The following is a 13,789-nucleotide window of genomic DNA, read 5'->3' as shown; positions in this document are numbered from 1 at the left end:
CTGTAAACCAGCAATGAATTTGATATTTGGTGTAGAAATTTTTATGTGTAGTAAATGTATTTATTTTTTTCAGTTCAGGAAAATGTCTGATCAGGAGGAGGAAGAATTTAGTGCTCAGAATGTTGTTGATGCATCAGAAGAAAGTGAAGATGCTTTTGAGACTATCAATATTCCAGTTTCCTCAGAAGAGCATCCAGAGTCAAATCAAACTGGAGACCATGAATCTGAATTAGAACCATCTGGTGTTGAGGAACGGAGTGGCCAGAGCTCTTCAAGCCTGGAACTAAGGGATAAAGAACAGGCCTCGGAAGAGGTTATGTCACCCGAACTTGTTTCATATTCTCCAAGTCATGAAAAGCCGTATCTAATTAATTCTGATAGTGCAATGCAGTCCGCCAAACAGTATTCAAATGATGGTTCTCTGACATTTCTGGATAAAATAAAGGCTATAAAGGAATCTCTGAAAACATCAATGAAAGATTCTTTAGCAACAGGTATTACCTAGGGAAGACAGGATATTTCTTTTCCTCTTTTTTCGTTGTGTGTGAGGAAGACTGACCCCTGAGCTAACATCTGTTGGCAATCTTCCTCTTTTTGCTCGAGGAAGATTGTCCCTGAGCTAACATCTGTCTGTGCCAGTCCTCCTCTATTTCGTATGTGGGTCGCCACTACAGCATGGCTTGACGAGTGGTGCGTCGGTCTGTGCCTGGGTTCTGAACCCACAAACCCTGGGCCGCCAAAGCAGAGCACGTGAACTTAACCATTACACCGCCGAGTTGGCCCCTTCTTTTCCTCATTTTGAAGAATGAGTGCTTTTTCTTGTTTGTTTTTGCTCGAAGATTTATTTTATGTTTGATATTACTTTCCCTTATCCTCTAAACTTCTGTAGCTACACCACTTGAATCTCTTAATTATCTGTGCAGCTTCTCTATTCTGCAGTATCTATTCTCCCTAAATAAATGAACATCATTAAATTTTAAGTTGGTATTTATCTGTTTTTCCCAAATAAAGTAGCTTTTAAAATGTTTAGGGACCTTGGAAAACAGTAGACAAATTCTTGAGTATAATTGTAACTCTTTTGCATGCCACTTTGGAACTCATTTTACATAGCTAGCAAGAGGTGGCATGGGAACTTGATTCCAGATTTTCTATTTTCATATCCAGTGCTCATTCCATATATCTTATTGCTTTTACGTATTTCCATATTTCTGCTTAGTGTTAACCTTATATTTAACTTCAGAAAAATCATTGTTGTCTTTCATTATTGGTTAATTTTAAAGACATAATGTCGATGGCATGTAGGAGTTATTACTTCATTGTTGGTAACAAAGCAGAGGGGAACAGCAACAAAGTGGTTTCACAGAGAACCATTTGACTTGCGTGGTTAGCTGACTGCTCCGTCTCCCTGTTGTCCATCAGTTTTGAGAGAGTGTCCATCCACAGAGTAGAGAACGTGAGCCATCATTTAACAGCAATAACAGAAGCTTAGTTTGGCTAGTAAAATGTAGCTTTTGAATCCAGTGGGGTAGCTTACCCTTGTGTGGTGTGTCCATACAAGTTAAAGAATAAAAAGGAGGAAGGAGAAGAAATTAATCAAGCCCAATTATACCTAACTGAAGCTGTTATCTTCCAATTTCATGATTCAGTGTAAATTTGGGCTCTATTTTTTCGTATTTCTGTGATTCCCTGATATTGTAGCTTATAACAAACACTTGGTGATTTAAAAAAGTTGTCTTGGGCCTCTACTTCCTGAGGCACACAAATTCCGTAATGCATCTCCCCTTCCCAAAGCTTAGGAAGTCACTGCTATGAAAATTTTAAAATATATTAATTATAGAATTTTGAATGCATAAAACAACTAAAATAGCCTTCTGATAATTTAACATCTGTGAAAGTGTTCTCCTTGTTGATAGAGAACTGTGAAAACAAGTTTTAACAAACTCAAAGAACCCTTAGCATCGAGTGCCTAGTTCAATTTCATCATGGGATTATTGATAAATGTCTCATTTAGCTTTATGAAAACTGTCATGTCAGGCATCTAGAAATATACAAAACATTTTTGGCCCACAGTGTACACTCTATATTCCATCTTACTTATTACATTTTCTCCTTTAAAATTTAAAATCTGTAGATGTAAAAGAAAAAAGTTTACCCCCTAATAATTAGTTTTTAAATACTATATTTCCTTCATATAATTTATGAATAGATAACCGTTTTATAGTAACAGTTTTTCTTTATTTTTAACATTTTGAGGGTCTTGATTTCTATTTTGTAGAGTGGGAAGTGAGCCACATAATGTCCATTTTTGTGAAAAGTAGATTTTTAGGTAGTTATTCCAGATATTGGTAATAAACAGTGATTTTCTGTTTTGCATTTTGACAACTATAGACATAAATCAATTATGGGAAGAAGCATGGACTTAGTAGTAGATATCTTTTATAGTTGCAAGGTCAAAGAAAACTTTCTTTGAAAATTTCCGTATTAGTTTTTCTTAACTTCATGAATACACACTGATTTACTGACGTGTGATGCCAATATGTAATCAAAGCATGCACATTTCTAAGTTTAGGGACACCCTCTGGTCTCAGGGTGTCCCTTTCCAACACTCACTACACAAAAATGCTTAGTTTTCTGAGATGTTTCCTATGTAACATCTTAGTAATATATACCAGATATTGGGAATCTTTAAAAGCAATTTAGTTTTATTTCCTAATTCTTGTACTGTTCTGAGTGAGGAGGTAAACCGAACCTGTGCTGATCCTCATAGCAGGGAATGGAAGAGAGATCTGAACTTGGGGCTGGAGTTCGGAAAGCAAGTGTTGACCATTGATGCTAATTCTTGAGATTCTAGACTGATTTTCAAAGCAAAAGTTTGCAACTGAATATTGGTTGCTTCTCATAGAAAATGGACAGTATCTCTTATCGTGGAGGCGCAGTGGGGGAACGTGGCAGAAGCAACCTGCATGCTGTGTGGTTAAAAATTGTCCCATGATTCTCCATCTGCTTGTGGACTGGGTTGCTGACTCTTGCTTTTGACTACGATTCTTTCTTTTCTCTTTTATCTACAGTAAAAGTTGTACTTCTTCCTGTGGGCCAGGAAATTGTAATGCCTTTTAAAATTGACACCATTTTTAAATACCTCAAGGATCATTTTTCATCCTTATTAAGTGTCCCACCTGATGTATTGCAGATAAGATGTTCAGGTAAGCTTGAAGGTTAATAAAACGTATCGAGGCTTCTTTAGTTTTGACGTTTAAATTATCAAGATCTTTGACTTGTTCAACTATCTTTTTTATGTTGTTGTAAAATTCAAATGTTTAATTTGTTTTCAAAACTTAACTATATTAATGAAAATAAATTATATTTAGACCACCTTCAATATTTGAACATCTTCATACAACTATAACAGTGCTTTCAAAAGACATTTTGTAAAAGATATTAACTTTACAATTAAAACATGTTTTAAAAATGGTGGAACATTAAAGAACATTAAATTAGTCTGAACTATATCTCATAATGCTGAGAGGTATGCTGTTCTTTGTCGAATTAACTATGTTTGTATTCAAAATAACACAGCTTTTAACTAAAGACAATTGTTTCTTGTCCATTTCAACATATTTAGTGTTTGAACATTATATTGTGGTTTTGCATTCATTCCTTGCATAAAAATGTGCCCTGATATTTTTATTGAGGACGTACTTTGTTCTTAATACATTGCTAAGAATTGAAGATGTAAAAAAACGTGAAACAAATCTCTATTCTCAAGTTATTTACAGACTAGTAAGGAAGAAGATGCATGCAATAGTTACCACATAGTGTGTAAATGTTTTAATGGAGATATGCACAAAAAGCTATGAGAACAGGGAGGAGGGACACTGGGAGATTCTAGAAAGCTTCATTTAATAAAAGTGATAATACTTGTGCTAAGTGCCAAAGAGACGAGAAAAGCTGGGACTTTTGGAAAGTGGTAAGAAGTTTAGAGTGGCTGGAAGTAGATTATATGTGGGGAGTGGAAGGAAATGAGGTTGAAAAAAATAAATGATGAATGAGCATGTATAGAATACGAAAAGGACTGAAAATCGTTTGTCTATCAGTCTTGTGTATGTCAAGGTCAATTCTCATTCCATGATGTTCAAGTTTATTTATATTTTGTGGGCAGTATTGAGCAGCCCGCTTTATATTAGCCTTGTGTCATGAGAGGGTGCAGTCTTTGTAACTGTGATAGAGTTAACCAGACTAACATAGCTAAATAAATGTTTCTGTAGAATATGTCTGCACAGATCCTAATGTTTTAGTATAAAAAATTTTGATATTAACTTATCAAAATGCCACAAAAAGTTTCCAGGGAAATAAGAACATTTTTTGTGGGAAAATCCTAAGTGCTTAAAAAGGAGTAAGCCATACCTATCAAGTGCTTCCTCTTTGCCAAATCAGAGAAGTACAATTTCAAAATTATTTTTAGAAAACTATTATAATGAATCTACTCTAATAGTAAGATGCTTTCAAATAACTGATTATTAAAGCTTGGTTGGGGAAACAAAGCTAAAATTTAAATAATTATTAGTAATAATAATGATCATGTTGATGATGATAGTCAATTATTGAGCACTTACTATGTGCTACTCATTCTACAAAATGTTCTGCTTACATTATCACAATCTGCACAAGAACCCTTTGAGGTGGGTATTATGATTATTAACTCCTTTTTGAGAGAAGGAAACTAAAGCTTGGAGAACTTGTGAAAATTCACAGGTAATAAGTGGCAGAATCTGAACTTAAATATAGTTCAAAACTGGAGAAGAGAGAGCGCTTTGAGACTGGAGTAGCTGGCCAGTGGTACCTAAGAATCTCTCTGTTCTTTGCACTTCGTGACCCCTCTTCTTTATGTGTAATTACCAGGCATCACCACTGGGTAACAGGCTTGATTCTATGTCAACCACCCTTTAAGATAGGTGTTTTCTTCTAGTACTAGAACTGGAGTTCAAGTTTGGCGGGACTAAGCCTACTATAAAAACAAGTAGAGAAATGACCAGGGCTCTGGGAGTCTGTATTAGTTTCCTATGGCCGTTGTAACAATTAACCAAAAGCTTAGTAACTTAAAACAACACATTATGTCTCTTACAGTTCTGAAGACCAGAAATCCTAAATCAATTTCACTCAGATAAAGTCAAAAGATCAGCAGGGCCATTCTCCCCCTGGAGGTTCTGGGGAGAATCTGCTTCCTTCTCTTTTCCAGCTTCTAGAGTTGTATTCCTTGCATTCATTGACTCATGGTCTCTATCCTCCATCTTCAAAGCCAGTAGCACTGCATCTTCAAATCTCTATCTGCTTCTGTTATATCATCTTCTCCTCTGCAGTCAAATCTCCCTCTTCCTTCCTGTTATAAGGTGCTCGTGCTTACATGTAGGGCCCACCTGGATAATCCAGGATAATCTCTCCTTCTCTAAATCCTTAATTTAATAAAATCTGCAGTCATTTTTGCCATATAAGATAACATTCATAGCTTCTGGGGATTAGGACATGGATATATTTTGGGGCCATTATTCAAACTATCATGAAACCCATATAACATTCATGTTAGTTTTTTAAATTAAGAATTTAGGTTGTGAAATTGAAACGCAAAGATCTTTGAATGTGCTTTCTTGAACATAGCTAAAATAGACTAGTGGCATCTGATATATTTCTAAGAATGAGTATAACAAAACCTTTGCTTTGTTCAAATTTCTAATTATAGTTTAGGAAGACCGTACATTGGAAGATTGATATAGATTCTATCAATAAAGTTTCCATGATACAAAACAGCACTGAATAACGTTATACATATTTTTGTATGCCTTAAAATAGAGAAATAAAATGAGTCAATTTATAGAATAAACCAATGTGGGGGAGGGTAGAAGTTGAAGCAATACAACATGAAAATAAGGTGATGTACACTTTTTCCAGCATAAAACTGAGACTTTACTCCACCTTGGCATGAATTAATTTATATGAATTTTTGATTATAGAAACAAAAAGGAAGAGATTCTTTGGAATTCTGAGTAGATACTTTTCTGCACTGGAGAGAGGGTTGGGTATTAAAATAATCAGAGTTTCTTTGATATGGATATGTCTTGTACTTACATATAACACGTTGTGATTTTTTAGAGAGTCAATGTTTAGAATATGATTTTGCCCATATTATAGAATATGTTTTTTTTATTTTTAAATGTTTATAGAGTTGCATGGTTAATATATATTTACATTTCTGATGAGTTGAGAATTGTAGCTTTGCTTTGCTTATAATGCTGAATTCTTGCTCAAGAGTACCCCCTTAATTTTTCCCATGGTGGAGTTTTCTGTACTAACATAACAGCAGGAGGAGGATACCATCAATACTCTATTTGATGATTAAACAATATGTGTTCATGTAAGCACCTTTGATGTTTTCTATCCCCTTGAAATGAGTACATATATTCATTTCTTTGTCATAACACTTCTTATAATTTTATCTCTTTTAGGAATGATTCTTAAAAATAATGAGACTCTACTACAACATGGAGTGAAGGCACAGGATATTGTACAAGTGGAAATCTTTTCTACACATCCAGATCGATATCCAATCAAAAGAATAGATGGATTAAATGACGTCTCTCAAATCATAACTGTCAGAGTGCAAACTGGTTAGTTATTTGATATTTTTTAGATAAAGTATTTTAGAGTTCCTTTGTAGTTGAACTTTCATTCAGTCTTGGTTTTATCTCCTCAGGCATTGATCAGTACCAGGAGGTAGCTGTTGAGATTATAAAATCTGACTTTCACAAACCATATCTTGGTGGATTCAGACATAAAATAACAGGAATAGAATATCATAATGCTGGAACACAAACTGTACCTAAAAAGATTCTTGAAAAACATAATGTATTGTGTAGGGATACACAGGTAATATTTTTATTTTTCCATGTAGCTTTTTGAAGCTACAGAATCAACACATGCTGTACTGTATACATCTCTAAAATTGAAGTCTTCTAAAAAATTATATGACAATTAAAATAATTAAATTAAGAAAATTAACTTAAATATGTAGGGAAATATGCTCTTTACTCACTTATATATGTATGTAGTGGACATTTATTTAAACCTTTTTGTTTTTATTTTAGACAGTTTTTCAGAGACAAAAGTTCCAACAAACTACAAATACAACATCCACACAGATGACTAAAATTGGTGTATATGTATCAAATATGACTGATAAGCTAGTAATACCAGGAAAATATTTTTCAGCAGAAGAATACCATGCTCAAAGATTAGAGGCGGTAAGATAACTTTTATTATGGGTAAATACTAAAAATTAAATGTATGAGCCAATTGTTCTGTGAGTCTGTGTATGTTTCCCTGAGCCGTACTAGCTTGCAAAAGAACTCACATGAGTCTTGTTAAAGAAAAAATTATTTTTAACACTTGTTAAAGATGATAAGGCAGAATTTATTTAAGAGGAGCCACTACAATGGAGTTTTATAGTAGGGAAGGGAGATCGGGCTCAACTCAGAATACAACAAGGAAAAGTGGGAATTTATAGCCAAGGAGCAGGGTAGTGGTCAGTGGATGGGAAATTATTAAGAGAAAACATCAGAGTAAGGGAGGATTCTGGCTAAATCAACCTAACAGGATTTTTGCTGAAGGCAAGCCAGCGTCATGAGGCATTAACTTGGGGGTGGCGGAAGATAAGGAACCTGATCAAATATTGAAGGTGATCAGATCTCAAGGGTGGGGATTCTGGTTAAACTGACCTAGCAGGATTCTTGCTAAAACTAGAAAATGCAGAGATGAACACAGAAGCCCAAAAGTAGAGGCCTAGCTGAAAAACAGCTCAGAGGAGGCTGATTAGAGTTTGGTTAAGGAGAGAATCTTTATCAATGTGAGTAACGTTGCACTGGTAGTAAAAGCAGTCTTTGTCTCCAATCTCCTCCCAGTATAAGGAAGCAGAATCCTAAATGCTCCTAATCCTTCCCTTTTCCTTAGGGAATCCTGGGGGTTTTGTATGTTACCTTTGGCCCTTATTAGCTTTGTCTCCTGTGTCCCTTGGCCTTAATCGTTGTGACAGTATAATCACCAAGGGAGCTTTCCAGACTAATTGAAACCAAAAGGGTATTAAAGTCTCTTTTCTCTGATATTAATATAGCCACTCTAACTCTTTTATGTTATTGTTTGCATGGTCTATCTTTTTCGTCCTTTTACTTTGAACCTATTTGAGTCTTTGAATCTACAGTTTATCTCTTGTAGACAAACGGCATATAATTGGATCTTGTCTTTTTACCCAGTCTGACAATCTCTGCCTTTTTATTTATTTATTTATTTATTTATTGCTGAGGAAGATTGTCCCTGAGCTAACATCTGTGTAGGTCCATGCCCGGGATCCGAACCTGTGAACCCTGGGCTGCTGGAGCAGAGCACATGAACTTAACCACTATGCCACCAGGCCAGCCCTGTGGGTTGTCTTTTTTATTATAACTTTGTTGTTTTTTAAAATTATTTTTTGAGTTATTTCCTAAGTGTTTGCTCTAAGTGTAATCTAGGGATTAGAAAATTTATAACAATATACTTCAATTGATAACAATTTATCTCAGTTTATAACAATACACTTCACATTAATACTAACTGAAACCCAATAAAATATTGAAACTTTGCTCCAGTAGAACTTCAATTTTATCCCTTCTCCTTTGTGCTATCATTGTCATACAAATTTGTACATTCTTTGTATGTCCTAAGCCCTCCAATTCCTTTTATAGTTATTGTTTTATGCAATTGTCTTTTATTTTATTTTATTTTTTTTATAATTTTATTTATTTTTCCCCCCAAAGCCCCAGTAGATAGTTGTATGTCATAGTTGCACATCCTTCTAGTTGCTGTATGTGGGACGCGGCCCCAGCATGGCCAGAGAAGGGGTGCGTCGGTGTGCGCCCGGGATCCGAACCCGGGCCGCCAGCAGCGGAGTGCGCGCACTTAACGGCTAAGCCACGGGGCCGGCCCACAATTGTCTTTTAAATAAGAGTAGAAAAGAGGAAAATATATTTATACAGTCTTTTATATTTACCTACATAATTACCTTTTCTAGTGCTGTTTATTTCTTCATTTGGGTTCAAATTAACATCTAACATCATTTTCTTTCAGTCTAAAGAACTCCATTTAGTATTTCTTGCATTTGCTTGTTTGCTTGATGGTGTCCTGAAGGTCTCTGAGTTTCTGTGCATTTACCTTCTTTTTTCTTCTTTTCTTCAGAGTGGATAATTTCTAATGATCTATCATCAAGTTCATTATTTTTTCTTTTGCCAGTTCAAATCTGCTGTTAAGCGTGTCTAGTGAGTTTTCATTTCAGTGTTTGTACTATTAAATCTCAAAATTTCCATTTGGTTCTTTTTTTGTAATTTCTCTTTATTGATATTCTCCAGTTGATGAATCATTGTCATCTTACTTTCTTTTAACTCTTAACTTTTAACTCTTCCTTAAGTGCTTTGAACATGTTTATAACAGCTGCTTTGAAGTCTTTGTGGTTAAGTCCAACATCTGAGACCCCTCAAAGGCAGTTTCTATTGACTATTTTTTTATCCTAAATTGGTCATACTGTCTTCTTTCTTTGTACATCTCATGATTTTTTTGGTTGTTGGTGTAAACTGGACATTTTAGATAGTATATTGTAGCATCTCTTTATCCTATCCTTTGCAAGAACTCTTTATCCTGTCCCTGTTCATTCCAAGGACTGGCATCATATCTGTTTTATGTTTGTTTGTTTGTTTAGTGACTTGCCTGGATTAATTAATTAGAGCAGTGGTTCTCAACTGGGAGTGATTTTGCCCCCCCAGGGGACATTGCATTGTCAGGAGACATTTTTGATTGTGACAACTTGGCAGGGTGCTATTGTCATCAGGTGGGTAGAGGACCGGGATGCTGCCAAACATCCTATAATGCAGAGGAACTCCTACGCCCACCACAACAAAGAATTATCTGGTCCAAAATAGCAATAGTGCTATTGCTGAGAAACCCTGCTTTAGAGTCTGTCTCTATCACAGTATGTAGCCCCTGATGCCTCTGCTCATTTTTTGTTATTGTTGTAGGTCTGTTATTATTTGTAGGTCTGGCTTCCTAAGGGTTGCCCCTTGTTTAGCGAAGGTTAATGGTCAGACAGTGATTGATCAGAGGTTGTGCTCAAATTCTTTGAGCTAGTAAAGCTGCCACTCTTTGCTAGTGGACCCACGTGTGGATTGGAGGGTGCATGCAAAGATCAGGCAAGTTCCGTTGATGTTTGTTCTGGCTTTTACTTTCTTCCACACTTTATTGCATTTCTTCTGCACGAGGCATCACGTTCATTCTGGGATATGTAGATATGTAGGGCCTTCTGCACTCCCTCCTGAATATGTATACATCCTTCTACATGTGTTCAGCTTTCAGACTACCAGGGATATTTCAGAAGTTATAATGGCCCACTATGGCTATCTTATTTTCCTGATCTTCCTGATTAATTTCTGGCTAGTCTGCCAGTCTCTTGCTTGCTTCAGAACACAACCTCAGGTTATCTGAGCTGCTAGCCTTCCCTTTTTGCCACTGAGATTACCACTTTTGTGACATTGCTCAGGGGTATGGAGTTTTTCCTTGCTTTACTCCAAATCACTTCAGCCCCCTGAAAGTGGATGCAGATGAAGCTGGGGGGAGAGGAGATGAGAGCAGCCCTATGTTGAAATGCCACAGACTCTCACTGTTCCTGCTTGAGGTTTAGTAATTTTTCTTCAGTAAACCCTTCTTTATTTGATGTGTGCCTTTGGTCAATTTCCAGAGTCCTAGAATGGTTATTATTTTTTTAAAACAATTTTGTCCAGTTTTATCATTCCTTTTTAGAGAGAGCATTTGCTGAGTCCTTCACTCCTCCATTCTGGAAGTCCTGCCCCCAGGGCCATATAGAATTTTTAGTGACTTATTTTGACATGATAGAATTCATGATAGAAATAAAATATATTTTAAATATCCATAAAATATACTTTAAATATATTTTAAAATATTAACCTCCTCTTGGATCCTTATCAGAAATGCATGTGTATACACATGTGCACACACACATACACAAATTCCTAAGATATTTGCAATCTGTAATCATTTATATATATGGTCCAATCACTGTTGTCTTCTTGTACATTTTCCTGAAGGAGCTTGGCAGATGTCTGAACTTGCATAGAATTGGGCCTGTAGGCAACCTGTTAGGCAAGATGGACACTCTTAATTTGAGAAGGTCTGCTCTGTCCATTTGCTGTGTGGTCTTTGGAGAGTCTGTCAGACACTGCAGCTGATGCAGGCTTTAGGGTTCTGGTGAAGGTAGGCTGGATTGATTGCTCCCTGGCAATGCAGTTTGGGAGGCCTGAGAATGCAAAGGCTTCCTTCTGTGCCCCAGCTCGTTTGTCACCAGATCACTAGTATAAAAACTACCATACTTTTCACCACTTGCAAGTTCACTCTCAAGGTTGGGATTTAGTAATTTTCCTATAGGCTGAGGAACTTACCTCCATAAGGAAGCAAAGAAATTACAACCCATTCAACAGGACTCATTTAATTGGAAGGAGGGAGACCAACCAGGACAATTTGCCTGGCTTTTATTAAGGCTGAAGTTGAAACAGAACTCTGATAAAAAATAATATTCTCATACGTTATCATATTGGCATATTTCCTTTCAGTCATTTTCCACATGTATGAAACACCATTGAGAGCACACTGTGTATCAAATTATGTATCTTGAATTCTTTACCGAATAGCTTCTGGACTGGATTGGTAAATTTAAAGAATACCTATTGAAATTTTTCCTAGTACCCTGAATTGATCAAGTGAATTGCATACGTTTAACATTAGGCATTTGAAAGTGGAAAAGAAGTCAGTTCATTAGGTTTTGTGAAGAAAGAAGTAGTATTGTCTAGCAATCCTCATTCTCCACTGCTGAGTCTTCCTGGCAGATTCAGATTCGGTGTTAGTGGTCCTCCTGAATTCTGACTCTGCCTTGCTGGGTCCCTAGCTCAGGGCATTATTTGAACAGAAGCAGCCATTGACGGTGACCAGGACTCAAGCCTTTTAGGCTAGTGCACCTCAAGTACAAGTATGTGACAAGGTAAGAAATTTGTGCCAGAATATGTCAACGCAATGCTTTTTTCATTGCACAAGTCTTGCTGTGAGAAAAAAGTCAGCTAAATTAAACGATGTGTTTGATTTACATTCTGGTGCAGAGTTCTTAAGGACCGTTGTAGCCTGGTAACAAGGTAAGGTGTTGTTTGTGGGCCAGCAGTAGAATTGTGGACCACATTTTGAGTAGCATTATGAGAATTTTAAACAGGTTCCTCAGTGCTCTGATTGTCCAATGCTGAAGGCTGTTAAATCAGGAGAGGATGCTCATTGCTCTTTCATTTCTTTCTTTCTGAAGAGAAAAGAAAAGAGAATCTAATTATTAGGGCCAAAGTTTGACCAATATTAAAAATACTAAAATTCTTCTGTTGAATTCTTACTGGCAACACAAAATTGTCCAATACATCATACATTTTAAACAAAAACTTACTTAATATCTAACCCTAAACATAGTCAATATGATATTTTACTTCTAGTTTTCCAAATGGCATTGATCATAAAAAAATATTTTGTAGACAATCCCTCACTCAGTTTTTTCTTTTTCTTACTTTCCATTGGGAGATAATCATACATAGAACTTCAAAGAAATTTCTGGTACACCTAACATTATATCTCAAGCACTTATCTACCATTTATTATTTATTATAAATATTTTCATGGCTGTATATTATTCTACAATGTAAGCACCATAATTTAACTACCCTCTTTTGTTGGACATATAGACATGTTTTCATCAAAATCTTAATGCTGTATAAATTGTCTTGTGCCTTTAAAAAATTCATTGAGGAAGAATAATAAATAAATAAATAATACTCAGAGAAGGTATTAGAAGTTGAATTACTAGGGCAAAAATGATGACTTTTTTTAAGTCCTAGGATATTACAAAAGTATTTTTCAGAAATATATCAAATTATACACTATAAACCATTTATAAGATTCCATTCCACCCTGACTGCACCAATTGTACACATTATTTTTTAAATTTTTTGTCTTATAGATGTTGTGTATATTTTGATATTTTCTCTCAACCTATCATTTATACCTTAACTTGGTTTATAATGTCTTTCATTGTAGTCAAATCTATTAATATTCCACTTTATAGTTTTTGCATTTTATATATTGTTATAGAAGGCTGTACCACCCTGCATTCATAAAGATAACTTTCTTTTATAGCTTGTGTGTGTTTAGGACTTTATCTAGATGTTTTTTAATGATATGAAGAACAGTTATAATTTTATTTTTTTCCAAATATAATGTCAATTGCTCCATGTTTGTTCTCTCCACACTAATTTAATGTATGCTAAGTTTTCATTTATACATGCATCTGTTTCTGATTTCTCCATTCTCTCATTAATGTCTGTGTCTCTTTCTCTGTCAGTAATATGTTGTTTTAATTACTACTGGTTTATAATATATTTTGAGACCTGGCACATTAGGTTCTACCTCATTGTTCTTCCTTTTTAAGACTGTCTTAGCAATTAATGTACATTTTTCTTCCATATGAATTTTAGAGTCAGTTTTCAATTTTCATGAAAAATTAGAGATTTTGATCAGGAATACATTGATGAGTTAGGGAAAAATTGACACCTTTACTCTACTAAATATTGTGATTTAACTAAACATGATGTATGGAGCACATACATTTTGTCTCTGCTCCCTC

At 35.4% G+C, this 13,789-nt stretch overlaps 1 protein-coding gene across 1 annotated transcript in view; it reads left to right on the top strand.

Moving 5' to 3' along the window:
• Positions 1-13,789, top strand: part of IQUB (IQ motif and ubiquitin domain containing) — a 56,057-nt gene that overhangs the window by 5,386 nt on the left and 36,882 nt on the right. The window contains exons 2-6 of the mRNA XM_058529154.1: positions 74-494; positions 3,069-3,203; positions 6,498-6,659; positions 6,746-6,918; positions 7,137-7,292. Of these exons, the coding sequence (XP_058385137.1) occupies positions 83-494; positions 3,069-3,203; positions 6,498-6,659; positions 6,746-6,918; positions 7,137-7,292 (1,038 nt within the window). The 5' untranslated portion in view covers positions 74-82. The remainder of the gene's footprint in view (positions 1-73; positions 495-3,068; positions 3,204-6,497; positions 6,660-6,745; positions 6,919-7,136; positions 7,293-13,789) is intronic.

The sequence above is a fragment of the Diceros bicornis genome, chromosome 3 (genome assembly GCF_020826845.1).
Source record: "Diceros bicornis minor isolate mBicDic1 chromosome 3, mDicBic1.mat.cur, whole genome shotgun sequence".
Lineage (NCBI taxonomy): Eukaryota > Metazoa > Chordata > Mammalia > Perissodactyla > Rhinocerotidae > Diceros > Diceros bicornis.
The sequence above is the reverse complement of the archived record's forward strand: the minus strand, read 5'-3'. Positions and strand labels throughout refer to the sequence as shown.